Here is a 16,474-nt window from a genome sequence, read left to right on the forward strand (position 1 = left end):
TTTTATCTCCCTTTCCGTTTCTCTTTTATTCAATTTCATTCAGTCGTTGCCTTTTCAACGTTCCGCCTTCTCCGCTTATTTTCCTTAATATCTCTCCACCCTCTATTTCTTGTATTTCTTTCGCTCAACCACCTTTTTCGTTTTTCCACGCCACACCTATTTTCCGGACTGACCTAACCTTACCCTACCGCGCATAAAAAGATACCGCGTGTCTGGAAACTTTAATCGATTTCTAACAAAGATACGTAAATTTTGTATCGTCTTGTCAAAGACAATGTGTTTCTACGTTTCTCCGTCCACGTTGTTATATCGTCCATCTTCCGTTCGTACGTTCTTATGAATATGTATATCGTTCCTCGCTTAACTCGTTGCGTTCCTGGTACACATATAAATCCGTAATCCCGCGCGAATAAATCTCTACAATACCAGTGCCGTTTCTTTTTAGTCTTCGTACCTTCGTTTGCGTTCCTTTTGGCCGCCGTCTTTTTCTCCTTTTTGGACGCTTGACGAATTAACGGCAGGTTCTCCGGATTAAACTGAATTCGTCGTTAAGCGAGGGCCAAACTGGCTTCTCGAAAGAACTCGCTGCCGGTAGACATTTTCGAAAAAATACGCTTTTCTCGTGGTCGAATTCGCGAATCGGTCGGATCCTCTTGCCGGAATTGCTCGTGTCGTGATATTAGGCAAAATTAGGCAAATAGAATATTATAGAAAGGGAAGAATAAAATACACGTAGAGTACATATATTTTGCTCTTTTTTCACTGTGAAAATTAATTGGAAATGCCGTAGGTGTTTTCATATTCCATTTTTTTACTAGAACGATCAATGCCGCTTTGATTGTATTACTAATTAAGATTAAATTTAAATTTTGACGTCGTTTGGTAGTTTGTTGTAAATAAGTTGCCAAAAAAACTGTACGCAAAAACGATGAACAAAATATACAGTGTATGCTGTAACATAGAAAACATAAAATAGGAAAAAAGTGACGATATATGTATCGAAGAGAGAATTCAGGTGAATTTCCCGTAACGCGATGCACCGAGGGGAATTCCTGAAACTCAACGGCGTCACTTTATTCCGGATAAAGTAGGTTTTGTACCTTTCCATAAAGTAGAGAATGAAATAAAAACAGCAGACGACAGCTGTAGTAATTAAATTCCAGAGAAAAAAAAACATAGCGTAGAATTAAAGTGCAAATACAAGAAGAAAAAAGAAAGAAAGCTTCGAGTGCAAACGATTAAATTTAAATGGACATTCTTAAAAAGACAGAATGTGAACTTTGTCGAGTCAGATTGAATTCTGTAAAAAGACGATCGAACCTTTTTCTAAAATTTGTTAAATGGAAGTGGCGTAAATACAGAATTACGTGTACTTGGTTTCGATTCGTAAGCCTGTATCTTAGGCGATGAAAATCATCGATGATATTCGGTGATATTAAATCAAAAATGAAGAACAGAATTGAACGTAATTGGATCTGTGTCTTGCAAAATGCTTGAAACTGCTTTTCTCCGCTACACGTCAGAATTTTGAAATAGAAATTCCGCGTTCCGTAGGTAAACATAGAATATTTTCCCCCTCATTTCCTTTTTTTTTTTTTTTTTTTTTTTGGCCTTTTTACCCTGAAGCGCATTTCGATCTTAACGATCTTCGAAATTCTCACTGTGTGTGTCGTTGTTGTATTTTATCGAGAGGACGCACGTTGAACGAAGTTTTGTCGTAAATCCGACGTTCTCGTCGCCGTACTCCGACAAAAGCCTGTTTCGAACGATCGCTTATCTCTCTACCCATTTGCCCCGCTGTTTCCTCTTCTTTTTTCCTAACCACCCTTTTTCTCCCCTTTTGTGCACGATTGTTTCACTACGCAAACCAAGAATAATCCGATCGCCGTTAAAAGTATCGAGGCATGTTTTATGGGTTGCAGCCTTCGTGTATTCAGCAGTATCGATCGATATTTATTGCCCGACACGTGGCATGGTTCCTTTTCTCTGCTCTAAATTTTCCAGCGTGTTGTTTTTCGTAAATTTTCCCGCGGATAGCACGACCAGGATGGATGGAAATCTGGTTTCATTGATTTAGATCCACGATATCCGAAAATTGTAATCGGGACCGACGTTTTTCCCTCAGGAGTCCGCCTTACTTTCTCCCCACGATTTTTGCCTTCTTTCCTGCTCGTTTTCCCATCCCCCATTGCTTTCTCCCTCTTTTAATATGTTCTCTTCTTTTCTTCTTTTTTTTCTCCTTTAGAGAATATTTAATCGTTCAAAGGAGCGCGATAAATCGTATGCTATTTCTCCCAAACACTTCCACCCTTTTCCACCGGGTTTTATCTTTTACGAGGGATTAAATTTTCTCTTGGAACAGCGGCGCGTGAAAATTTTTAACCGACACGACGTCGCGGTTTTAAAACGTTATCGACTATTATTTGCAATGGAAATGCCTCGCCGATGCCGTCTGCCGTCCGAGTTCTCATCGTTGAAACCCCTTCTCTTCTCCCCTCTCCGAGGAACTTTGCTTTTTCCCTCCTTTTCTTTGTACCTTTTCTGCCTTTTTTTTTTTTTTTTCGCTAAGTTTATACGACGTTTCGGCAAACGGAATTCGCTCGAAGAGACACGGTTTTAATTCCGCGCTCGTAACTCGCCGAGACCGTTACGCGATCCAGTTTCCGGTTCAAAATTTCGCAATTTCGGCCTCAACCTGTCACACGGTCATTTTTCGCAACCGCCGCGCCGTCGAAACGCGTACCATGAACCAATTACAAGTGCCATCGATTTTTACCGGTGACATGCAGCATGTACTTTTACATCGATCCAAGCAAAGGAAGTCGAGGCGTTTAATAATGTTCCGTATCTTTACCAAGATACGTACGCGGTTGTCAAAGAAATCGAAAACTTTATCGAAACTCGTATCTTACATAATGCAAAATTTGCACGTTAATGGAGAAATATCGGAGACTTGGTTAAAGCCCGTTACCTTTTCTCTCGTGTCTCTGTCGACTGTCTGCCGGTGTAATCGTAGTTGTACTTGTTGTTGTTATTCGTTGTTAATTCACGCGAAAGGATTTTGCGTTACGGGCTTGTAAAACATACCGAGGAACGACGAACTTCCGACGAGTGTCCTTTTTACGAGTACGCGGTGACGTTGTTCGGAAATGGACTGGAAAATGGGGAATATAAATATCCCGGCGAAGTCTCGACGAATACGGATGTCACCCTTGCGCTTTTTTAGCGCTGTCGAGTGCGATTACTTTCTTCGATGGCGATAAAGCTGTGTACTTGTGTTTTACGTATTTTAGAACGTGATCAGTTGCTAAATTACAATACAAGCGATAATATCTATTTGCAGCGTGACATCTCGCCGTTTAATTGTATTTATTCGATTTTATTAAACTTTCGAAATAACAAAACGTGTAATTTTTCCATAGCATATTATTTCACGCGCAAGATATTAGTTGAAAACAAAAAACAAAAAAAAAAGAGTAAAGTTTGTTCGTCTGAGGTTTGGGTTTCATGAAAATCGAGTTTGAAAGTTCGTCGAGTACGCATATACTTGACTAACTGCAGACTAGAAACCAACAAGGGTTTCAACCCTTGACACTCCACGTAGAACTATCGATGCGTGATACGATACAAAGGATACGCAATAACACACGTAGATAAAAATAAATAAGAATTAATTGATCAACGCTAAGAATTAATGCTAATTGCGTCCATAGCACGTGCATAATTTAAATCTTGATATTAAACGCACAAGAATCTTTGAAGAGTATTTTTACACAGAGTTACACAGAAATCGCCACTTTTTCCTCGAAACAAACATGACCTGCTATCACGTGTAATTGCAACGGTCGTCGGTACTTCTTCAAAATTCGCCGATCTCGCTACTCACGTCGATTCGTCTATTCGGAGTTCAACTTCTATCCAGATGCACTCGAATTTGTCCGTAATGCACGGAACGATTTGTCGCCGCTGCGACAACAATCGCTTACCAGCCAGAGTAGCAAACACCTAGTCGACAGATCGTTTCGTCGTTTTTTCCCCACTTTTTCACGACTCGTCCCCTGACCTCTGTTCGATATAAATCGAGCCCCGACGCAATTAATTCCCTTCGACAGGCCAATATTCGCATGGTTCTCAAATTTTTTACCAGACCTCTGTTCGCTTGAAAAGTTACCAGGAATTTATTATTTCTCTCTCTTGGAAATCGAAGGTAGTTGCCTTTGCCAATTACGATCCAACTTTTTCTCTTTGACATGTTCGTTGTGAACTGGAAACTGGAATGTACCATCGTTTTCCGCGAGGCTGTATTAGAATTGCAAAAAACAATGTGAGAAATTTTTGCGTCGCGAGAACTCTAGTAGTTGACAATCGACGACTCCGCTCAAACTCGACAAGAACGCGTTTTACAAACTCCGAATCGATCCGAAAGCTACGTCGATAAATAAATGGTAGATTTTTGAGAAGACGTTAGTTTCTATACCGAGAATTAATTTTTATGTCGGATAAATCACAGCAGAAAGAATTAAGCGTGGTCCAATGTCGAAGGATCCCTTTTTACTGGTCACAGTGAAAAGATCGGCGAAATATAAAAGCCATTCGAACGAAGAAGAGGCGTTTCGCGCTTTTTACGAGTTTCATCCCCTTTTCTTCCTTCTCGTAGTAAAAATGACGACGTTTGTTTGGGTGAAAACAAAAATAATCAGCCGCAATTGTGAGAGACCGATCGATTCGAATCTAATCGGTCGGAAGGGCCCATTGAAATCATCCAGAATTCCAACGACGCGTGTTTGCCATTGTTCCGGAAGCTTAGAGCGCCGCGGAATACAAATCGATCGTTAACGCGATCGACGGTTCTCGTCGCGGCACATCGTCCTCGAAATCTCTCCATTGAATTTCGACTAATCGCTCGTTTCGATACCTCGACAGGCGGCCTGTTGACAGTGAGTTGCTGTCGGCATGCCAAACGACAAAGAAATCGCTGACGACGCTGCAGAAAATTGGAAAAACCGATCGTTTCTTCTCCTTGACGATCGACGATTTTTATTTTTTCCCTATTGTCTGTACATTTTAAATCTACCAGTTGGTAATTGTTTTTTCTGTAATTTGTACGTAATTTGTATATAATTGGTTTATAAATAAGTAATAGACTCGTTAATTGGTTTTCAGTGTATAGACAATTACGACGTTTCAAGCTCTTTCTGCTTCGAAGATTTTTATGATATAATTTCATCGAGTTCAGCGATTTTTGAAGCGAAATCTGGTTAAATTAATATCTCAATTAACACGATCAAAATAATCGATTTCACGCGAGAATGAAATAAGCTTTTAAAAAAATCGAAGATCGAAACGAATGGAAACCTTTTGCAAACCGTAAAATACACGTAAAGTGCCTGCAAACTAATATTTCGGTGTAAAGAAATGTCACCTCGGTAATAAATAAATATCTCAGGATGACAAACTGCTGCTTGAATACAGTGCTTTTCCTCTGTTTTCGTACCCCTGACAGGATCTCGCGCCACTGCAAAAATCGTTAAGAGCGAAGGAAGAAACGCGAGAAAAAAGCGACCTATGATGTAAGACATAATGCAACAAGATGCATGAACTTTTAGCCCATTAGCGTTCCACTTTTACGCCGTTAAAGCGAAGAATACTTAATGAATTCCTCGAGCTTGTTACGTGACGCGACTCTGTCACTGTGCCACCCCTAACATGCACCTACCCCTTTCACGGGCGAATTATTTGAATTATTGCTTTACAGCGTGGAGTGCAGCGTAAATTTCTTGCGGCGACGGCAGCTTCTTGCGAGAACTCGAGCTCCGGTTCGCTTTTAAGCCGATAGAGACTCTGAAGCGATCCTCCTAGCTTCGTCCTGAGCATTCTTCCGATATTCCGATAGTTCTTCGACTTTTACGGGACACAATGCGCGATTGTCCTTTATCGATGATAAAAATTGTATTTGAATAGAGAGAAATTGGAGGTTGAACCCGCGGTATACGGACGAAAAGGATTTACGATTGAGAATTCAGTTTAAGTTTATATATTACTTTTCGTTGTTCTCTTAAACGATGCACAAGCTAGAAGTTAGGAAGCTTGTTCCTATTGTCTGACGATGAGATAGAAAAGTATATCTATCCTACCGATCGACGTATGTACGTGTATTAAGTCCGAAAAGTCCTTTCGTTTTATAATGACGTAGTAGATGCGTAACATTTTTTGTTTTATATTTGTCGGAGATGTAGGAACATCGGGCCTTTCTTTTGGAATTTTGGGAAGATCCCCAATACTTTGGTCTAAATTATTTATTATAGCTGTACTTAAATAATAGAACTTGGAAGCAGTTGTTGTGATACGATCTGATTATGTTTGCCCGAGATTCGTGACAGTAGGCTTGGGCTCGAGGTGACACGACTGGTCGCCGAACGTAGCCACGGTCACGAGACGAACGTTTTACTTAACAGTAGAAGTACCAATATCGAGGGACACACGCTGTATTAACAAACTAGCCCCGGGCAGGAGCAATGACGGCTCTACGCGGGTCTGTCTGGTAACGGCGCCTGGAATTTTGTCGATATCCCCGGTCAATATGCAACTGACAAATGTGATCGTATCGGTCTTTTATTCTTGCGATCACCTTGCAGAGTTTACACGCATCGTCTTGTCAGTCGGTCAGAAAGATACCGTACGTCACAGCTAACGTCACTTTGAGTTTCTAAACATATCCAATTGTACAAAGAGTTATCCCGTTGACCGTGGATTCGTTTGAACCTAAGAACATTGTCTTTACTATAAGGGAATCTAATTACCACGCTAAATTGTTAAACCCTGTTAAATCAACACTTGTGCATATAATTGTAAATATAAACCCCATTGAACAACTACGATGGCTTGTCCTAATGAAGATACGCAACGCGCCCCTAAGACTAACGCCAATCCCGACAAACCCGACATATTATTTTATTGAATTACGTTTGATCCGTTTTATTCTATTACTGCAAAATGGATACAGAATAAAAATGTTGTGCATCTATTATTTCACTTATGAAACGAAAGAAACTTTTCGGACAACCTAATACATAGGTAATCTTCGCATGATTTTTCATTTCTTTCAATGAATTTTTAATCGAGTTACACGCTTATATCGAGTTATATAATTACGTTTTAAATCGCTAATATAGAAGTTTGTAAATTACTTTCTGTTGTTTTCTCCAACGGTGTTACGTCCCGTGACCCTACCGTGTACTGTTGGCTTGGCAACTAAGTGAAGATCATTATGATAATGATATGCTAATGATTTTTACCACCTAATGACAATATTCGTAATCACTTAGTTGCCAACCCGATATAATCCATTTATCGGTCAAATTGGCCACCAGCTGTGTAAACATACTTACTCGGACCCGCAATAATCCTAAGGAACCGTCGTAAGATTTAGCATTTCGCTTTACCGTCAAGGCCCTTAATTGCTGCAAACACGCTTAAAGTCGAGGAGTTCCTTAGGGTTATTGCTCATTCCGGTGAAACATGGGAAAAGCAGATTTTCCCATGTACGACGTCCGAAGACCACCTCCACCCACGAGCGTCCGTTGGTGGGGGGCGACCAGCACCCATCGCTAGTTCCTTATAAATCTCACCGTCGCAGAAGCCACTTCATTTGCTATTAACTCTTCGTTGAACACGCTTCTACACGCATCACTCGCATTCTTCAAAGTCGTTGGAAATAAGGAGTATACTTAATCCGTTAATTCGGTGCTACGATCGTTCAACCACCCGTATTGTCTTAACCGAAATAGAAGATCGGCTGATTCGCGGCGTCGATTATCGTATCGTAACGAGAATTTACGACTCTCGTTGACGCGTTATAGCGTGAAACTGTCTTCCCGCGAAACGGTCAGACAAACAGGTACCATAGGACCGAAAAGCAAAGAAATCTTATTTTTTTCGTTATACATATCTATGATATCGAGCAACAGAGAACCGTCTATGGTTGTTATTTATAATAGCATCGATTTATAATTTCAATGAAAGACGGAGCCGATCTGTCGTTGGAAAAAGGAGCCCTCGAGTTTTCATTTCCTATTCGGTCATCCGTGGAACGCGAGTGTGCCCGTTTCGGCCTTCTTCTTTCGATAATCGTAGCCCATTGACCGTCTCGTAAAAACTTATTATTCCACGAGGATAATTTTCGAGAAACCCGGAGCGTTCAGTCGCGAAGTCGGCAGAAGCGTACAACGGAAGAGTTGGAGAGAGGTTCGAAGGGAAACCAGGTCGAAAGTCGTAACTCACCGGAAGGGGGACTTTCCGCGGAATTTCCAAAGTTAATATTTGCCTCGGTAACGACTATCAACGATAAATCCAACGTTCTCCAATTTTTTTTTTTCAATTTCCAACACTCATTTTTTTCTTTTTTTATTATTATTATTATTTATACTTTTGCTTGTCTTCCTTTCACGAAGTTTCAAGATTAACGACGTGTCGTCCGCGCGACACCTGCATGGCGACATGATAAATCGTTGTCGAACAAGGAGCAATAATCGTCACGACCTAGCCACCGAAATGGCAATTTACCCACGCTATTAATTATCATGGTTCGATCAGCGGCATCGATAAATATTGTTTCTACATCGACAGACTTTTTCACGTCGGTATTCCCCATTTGAAAATTGAGCATCGAAAGTTGGTGAGAGGCAGAGGGTCGACGAACTCGGGGAAAACAGGGATGTTTCCCTGCGTGTAACCCGAGCAATTTTTGTGGTTTGCTTTTCGCTGAGATTCGTATAACGAATTTATTTAACTGGTATTTTTTTTATTTTTATCGTAATTGATGATACGTCAAACGTTTGATACAATATTTTCCGGTGACGAGCTCTCTTCAAACAAGAAATTTTTGACAAAATTTCGTAAACGAACGAACATTTGTAGATACGTTCTACGTCCGTTTATGCTGCATTTCTTCTTTTCGTTGAGAAGAGGCGATTTCACTGCTAGAGATTTCGTTAATTAAGTTTCTGTGCCACGATTTCCATAATTTTCGTACGATCTTAGGAGCGTGGAGGAGAGCGCGCGAACCAGTCAAACTAATTCCACGAGTTCCGTAACTGTAATGAACGGTAATACCACTCGAATCGATCGTACGGCGATTAAATTAACGAAATACGATCTGCGACGCAACTTGCTCCATTCGTCCGTACGGTTTTACATTTCCAGTCAGGACAAAAAACCATGAGAATCAAAGTTGATAGGATAAGATAAGATAAGATAAGATAAGAGGGTTTACATTATACGTATTTATATATAATATTGATATAAAATTTTTATTTAATATGAAAACTCCTCTCCGATGAAAAATATGCAGATGAGAAGTTGTATGTCATACAAGTTTATGATATTGTAATATTTTTATTCTATTATTAAATAATATTTGTTTTATTATTGTATCGAATATTTTTCGAGGTAAAATTAATCTGCGACTCAACGTAACAACGAAACTGATAATATTTTTCATCTAATTCCAACATATTCGAATCGAATGGAATTATTCTGGGAAAAATGTAAGTTTTTTTTTTTAGAGATACAGTTTCCGTTTAAATATCCAACATTTTGTTATATTTTCCTATTTCTTGTTGTCTTTCAAAAAAACTTCACGTTGCGTAGGTAAACGTATTACTTTTTATGCAAAACGATGTCTAGCCCGACGCTCGAAAGAAGAAAAAGAGGGAGAGATTTCGCGTTTCGAATGAGATTATATTATAGGCTGCTTGTAGAGTGCTCCTTTGTTAGGAGAGGCGAGTTACTTCGCTCCTGACAGGATATCTAAAATTCCCTATCCGACAATCATTCGTTTTCTGGCGAACCCTCTGTCTGAACGCGAAACAATTTTCTTCGCAGCAATCTCCTTCGCTCCATCGTCTTTCTTCGTTGCGAAAGAGAATCGTCTGTAACAGAATCATTCCTTACATTCTTCCATATATAAAAAACGTGACGATTTCCCATTGCTCCGTTAAAAATGAAAAAAAAAAAAAAAAAGAAACAAAGAGGACATTCCACGTTTTACAGTTTCGACAAAGAACGACATAATCTCTCCTTCGTTCGCTTTATTTTACTTACTTGTCTTCAATCCTCGATCGATATCGTGTGCTTCAGGAAAATTAAACGATGTAATCTAAATATAATTCAAAGATAAATCAATATTTCATCTTTGTACGATTTCCTTCTCAATTTTCTCACTGTTTTTCTCGTCAGTAGAACGAAGTTTCTATGGAAGAACCGTTCTATGGTTTACCAAGTAAAAAACATATGAAACCATTGTTACATTAAAAAGAAAAAAAAAATAAACGAAGAAGCACGAAAAAATACCGCTATATTTCGTAACATCGATGAACAATAAAACAGCGAAACAACTGGAAAGGTGTATCAGACCGACGTGTGGCGTCTAAGCAATTTTCATCCGGGAAAACAGCATTTACATTCCCGTTGTACTTCTAAACAGAAACGTCATGAAAACAACGTTCCTTTGAATAAATCACAAGTCAGAAACCGGACTGCGAGTACCGCGTTACGCAAAACCTATACGCTATCTGACATTATGTAAAGTAATACGTTGTTATTTTGAAGAAAGGGAAGGAAAAAGTAAAAAGGAAGGACGTGTCTTCTAAAATAACAAAAAGTCGATTTGTGGCGACGAGTGACACCGGTGGATGACGAGTTGGTGTGCGACGTCTCGCGCGAACCCTTAAAATGTACAAAAAAAAAAAAAAAAAAAAGAGGGAGAGAAACGGCGGTGAGGGTGAAGGGTGAAGGTGACGGATCATGGTTAGAGACTGGTTTCCAAGCAACAGATATCATTAGACGGTGGGTAACGCAGGTGCATGCGAATATAAAGGATTCACGTTCCTTCGTCGAGCGTTCTCTAGACCCATTGTCAGGCGTTATGGTGACAGGATAACGCAGGCTGGAAACCGAGGGGCACCGCAATGCAGGCAAGGGCGTTGTCAGGGGCGACCCTAGCGACCATAAAGCCTGATTCGCACCCAGCCAACGAACCGACTCTCTTCGTGAGTTTGGTTACGAAATAATAGCGCGGGATATTGTAACGAATATCTCTTGGTCTACGCAAAGAAACTAAATTAACCAATTTGCCCCGAGAGAAATTATTTCGTTTCTTAAAAGTTAGGCTGGGACTTTAATCTTATACGAGTATCCATATTCTGGTATCAAAATTAAAAGTTTCCGAAGAAGTAGAAGTATTCATCGGTGACTTTTTATACGCGTATAAAACAAGCTTCTATCGTCGTTATGTAAAAAGGTTTAGCAAAGTCTGTATATAAGTATTTTCTTTAAGAAAGATCGCATTTCTCAAATAAGAAATCGGTAGATATAAAATTGGAAAAGTTGCGATTGTGTAGTAATTTTATCATTCGTAACGATCGTTAATGTACACGTGACAAAAGAGCGGAGAGTAAATATTTCTTCTCTCATAGATATTGATTTTACCGATTCCCATTTTACTTTAGTGGAAGACAGTAAAGATTCACGAAAGAGAAAAATGATGGTCACACGATCAGAACGCCGCTTTTGAAGCTTATTGCTGTATTATTCATTCGCAGTCTTTCTGCGAAGAAACTGAAGATGTATTCACACGTACAAACACACAGGATACGAACAGTGGCTTACTCCTTCGACACTAATGTGGCTGACTATTTTTATATTTCTTTTAACACTTTTCTATCTTTTATCGAAAGTATCAGACAATTAATCCAATGTATTTTACCGATATCGATGTGCAGCATAGAAATCGGTACGAATGATTTAGCTGGATTTTATTCCAGAATAAATTTTCTCATATCGAGGGATTCTTCTTGTTAAATTTGTTTTATACAAGCCATTTTGAAGGATTTACATATTGGAGAATTTGTTTTCGAATAAATTTCCGACTACGAAGGGTGAAATGGAGTGACTGGATATGGTATAAAATATCGTGAAAGCTCTGCGATTCTTCACCGATTTAGATGCTTCACATCGATCGTTCTGACTTTCTGGAACAGTCCCCCTTGCTTCGACGGAAGTTGAAGCACCGTCGATTCGAAACTTTCGTCAAACTGAAATCCACGTTTTCTAGAATAAAAATCCTAATTACAGATAAGCGTGTCATAATTTAGGTTGTAAAGAAACAATGTATCTTAATCGACGAATACTAAAATTCTCAATTAATTTCCTCGTTTGCTGTTGCAACAGAATACATCAAAGTGCCTCTGAAGAATCATTGGCTGATAGCGAGGAACTTTTAATGGAAGATGGTAGAGTCTACGACTAAAATACGGCGGTGTTTCAAACTGGCCGTGGTAATTCGGAAAGGATAAGCAGTTGTAAGGTGAATTTTTAGCAGGATCGTTGGGTCTCGGATGAAACGGCTGGAGGAATTATAGGCCCGTAAGCAAGTTAATTACGCGACTTTATTACTTTCCGTTTCACGACCTCCCTTATTTTCCTATTTTTTCCCTTTCTCTTCTTCTTCTACCGCTAGAAATAATCGCTTATAAGCTGCCTGATCTAGTAATTCACATCGATTACGGTAAAGTATAACCAGGACTGAAGGACGAAATTCGACTTTCGGATTTCGAGATTTCCGCCGAGAGAGAAGACTCGTTAGTTTCGATATCGCGAATTTCTTCTTTCTGATCTTTGACGCGTCGCTATATTTTCCGCTTCGTTGTAGTTAATGATTGCTTCTAAACTACTTGACTCCTCAACGTCCGAACGTTTTCTTTTTACAAATTTCGATTTAGTTTCCAACTTCGAAATTGTCGTTAAGAGAATTTTTTATAGTCTCGATATCGTGGATTTCCGAAATTACACGTTTAATTATGGACATTCTGATTACGTCGCGACGATTTCTCCCTGATGGTTGTTGGGACCTATGAATTTATGAAATCTCGGAATTGACGTTTTAAAAATGCATTTCCGTGCCCCGTTGATCCCTCAAACTCTGGATTCTATGACAAACGTGCTTTTTCGCTGTCTATCGCGTATAGATTCCTCTTACCGAATTAGAGTTACGCATCGCACTCCGTGATATTGCGAATCGAGGATCGACGTATATAGTTTAGATTAAACTACCAAGTAGACTATTTTTAAAACATTTCCAAATCTGCTCTAAACGAGAATGATAAGAATAGAAGGCGATAGAACAAACTGCGGGAAAGTTTTCCCATAATCTTCGAATCTCGGCTTAAACCATAACCGTCGATGCATAAAATTTGCCTATAGCCTTGAAAAAGCTTTGGAAACGCCTTTAATTGCCAACGTGGATGTAAAGCTCGATGAAATTTCCTTCTCGTCCATCGATGGGCTGCGCTGACTAATAATGAAATCGCACTTTTCCCTCCAGTTTAATATTCGAGTTAATTTCCACTGCTTAATCTTCCCTCCATCACCCCGTTCGCCCGTTAAATCTTCGATCCATTAATCTTTTCGGTGTCGAGAGAGGGACGGAGGGTAATTCTCGTCCGAGAGGAACCTTAACGCACCATTAAAACTTCGACACGTAATTACGCCATTCGCGAGACCGTGCAACTTCTCAAAAGAGGTCTTCGTCCATCGTAAATTAGTTACGTGGACAGACCGAACCTTGCGATCTCTCGGAATTAAGAAATCGACCATCGTCGCTGAGATCGCTGGGTCAGCAGGTTTTTGCTTGTAGGTTTATGCGTGGACTCGCATAGCTCCGAATTTAAAGGGTTTGAACGCACCAAGAATTTCTTGGTACACGTTAACTGGATTTCATTTGAGAGCTACACAGGCAGAATACGATAAATCGGATTATTCTTTGCCGGAGATTTTACAATTTTTACGAAAGTTATCCTTTTATCCGGTTTTGAAGCTGAATCGTTTCGTTCTCTCGGTAATTTTAAAAATATCGCTTGTTATAACATCGAGTAGAAGATACAGCGTTTGGAACAGCGTTTCTAGTCTCGATCGCACCTTTTGTTTTGTACAAAATTTCGTCGATTTATACGAACTATTTTTATGCGACTTATATCTTCGGGCATACAATGCAATTAGCATATATCGTGGCAGTATATGCGGAATAATCTTCGCTAATGGAAAAGCTTTACCCATGTGAACTCGTGTTGGAACACGCAACGTAAAACGCAGAGAAACGGCAGTAACTGCGACCCGGCGACCGAATGGGAGCAGAAAACGATCAGTCGGTGCAATTGCATCGCTTTAATCGGGCAAAAGGAAAGCATCGGTTAACGGAGGAGTCATCGATGCACGACTCGCGCTGGTAATAACACGGTAAAATCCTGTGATCTGCGTGGCCAGAAATTAACTTGATTGGATGTAAACACGATACCGCTGCACGAAACGATCGGACTCGTTGCGCCAGTACACTGGCTGATCATCGCCGTCCAGTCTACTGCCAACAAAATTACGGCTATGGAAAAGCTATAGCCTGTACTCGGCGCTTAAATAGCGATGGACGTCGATATTACGCGAAACCGACGAGAAACATCGGTTTACGAAATAATTTTCGAAGATTCGTTTGTCGAAGTTTTTCTCTGAAACTGGTGTAAAGCATCGGTGGCTAAAACGGAGACGTGACACGCTGTTTTATAATCATTCGATAACGATCGTTTAACCGATCGAATTAGTACAGGTGTTTACATTTTTAACGTGGAATCACCGTTTTACGCGACATTCTGTATAGTTTGCAGATATATTGTAACATGTTAAACACGTAATTAGTAAACTCGTAAATTTAATAGCAAAAGAATCGCAAACAGTAGTATTCGATTTGTACAGAAAGCAAATATCTGTTACGAAAACCTATTATCTCGAGCAATGACATCTTCGCTTTTTACGTTCTATCCTCATCCGTAAAAGAAGCAGATCTATATTTCCATCAGATTCTCCGTCGATTCTTGACACAGTGCCGAGCGTGCAATAACCCAGATACACCGAAATCCTTTCAAGCGAATAGAATCTCTGTTCCGCGACGATTCTCGAGACACGATCGGCCATTGTGCGTGCCTAATACGGCCACGGCCGAAGGTTTCGAACGCATCGATTTATGCTAATCGCTTTAACTCGTCCCAACTTCAGGCGTGCTGCCGCACACGCTAATTTCTCGTTAACGACGCGGCCAAATAGAGAGACGAGAGTCGGTTTAGCGGTTGGTAATTCGACCGGAGCCTAATGGCCGATTCGGTGAAAATGTAGTCGACATGTTGGTTGATGACACACCCGTGGCTTCGTTCTAACGCGATTACAGCCTTGTTCTTGTCACGGGTCCTGTTTAACCTTCCTACTGTCCTCTTTGACGAATCGGACGCTTGCCGGCCGACAATCTTGTCAAATATTTCATTTTTATACATGTACTGCGTGAAAAAATGGTCACGCTTCTTACGATCCTTGTGTCATCTTTCTACGAGATATTCTGTTCTCGTTAATTAATTGTCTTCTGCGATCCTTTTTTATTTTCAACGCTCGTTGTTAAACCAACGATATTTTAAATCCATGGAACAACGATATATATATATCACCTTAAGTGCTTCAACATTCTTTATGTCGTTTCAAATCAGTGAAAAAGATCTCGCTTTAATTAACCAAGAACATTTGCTTGTCTATTTCAGGTCGACTTGAAGCCTCTGCGGGAAGCGACGATCGCCGTCCCGACTCCGAAGATCTCTGAGAAGCGGAAGGCGGAGGAAGCCGACGCCAGCAAGGACTTGAAAAAGGTAAGCCACTTGACAGCCCTATCAACTGTTTAAAAAACGAACGAAAGAAAAGAACAGAAAGAGATTCACCGACTCGATCATACACTTTGCAAGCAAAAAAGGTAACGACTTGGTGAAACTTCCAAATCTTCGTTTTTCGCCTTTGCTCTGACAATTTTGTTCCGAGAATTACGTAACTAGTAGTACTACAAGGAAAAGAAAAGGAAACGGTGAAACACAGAGACGTTAATGTACGAGGCAGCTCGTGCTCTGTCTATTTTCAAACATCGGAGCACGGATGATGCCAGCTCCTTAGCCGTCGAAATTTCGGTAGACGCGAAACCGAGCGCTATATTTCATCCGCTCGCCAGGGCATCTCGGTCGTTTCTCGTGGAATATCGACGAGCGGAGAGAGAGCATCCTGGCGCCGTGACGGGCCACGTCCTCATTAATCCACAACGGCCAGTCGTCATTAACGAAATAAACGGCCGTGAACCTTGCCGCTTTTGAAATTCCACGTTGTACCATCGTTCCATCATCCAGGAACCTCGTTCAGGGAGATTCGCCCCGATCAGACCAAGTCACTCCAGTTTGTACTACTTTTTTTTTTGCTTCTTTCGGTGGATATACTTCTTCCTTCTCTCTTCTTTCTTACTATCTTTAATTATCCTCCCCCGAATCTTTCCGTATTTATGTAACGTTTTAACGGTGAGCGTGGAAGTTAACTCTCTTGGAAAGGATTTTCCTTTCTAACGATACGA

At 40.3% G+C, this 16,474-nt stretch overlaps 1 protein-coding gene across 2 annotated transcripts in view; it reads left to right on the forward strand.

Annotated features, from left to right (window-relative positions):
* LOC117237616 (RNA pseudouridylate synthase domain-containing protein 2-like) overlaps nucleotides 1-16,474 on the forward strand; it is a 174,690-nt gene that overhangs the window by 94,001 nt on the left and 64,215 nt on the right. For both annotated transcript variants that reach the window (XM_033501766.1, XM_033501765.1), the window contains one exon: nucleotides 15,630-15,734. In XM_033501766.1, coding sequence (XP_033357657.1) covers nucleotides 15,630-15,734 — 105 coding nt within the window. The remainder of the gene's footprint in view (nucleotides 1-15,629; nucleotides 15,735-16,474) is intronic.

Source organism: Bombus vosnesenskii, unplaced genomic scaffold, assembly GCF_011952255.1.
Source record: "Bombus vosnesenskii isolate JDL3184/JDL3185 unplaced genomic scaffold, Bvos_JDL3184-5_v1.1 scf7180000013383, whole genome shotgun sequence".
NCBI classification, from domain to species: domain Eukaryota; kingdom Metazoa; phylum Arthropoda; class Insecta; order Hymenoptera; family Apidae; genus Bombus; species Bombus vosnesenskii.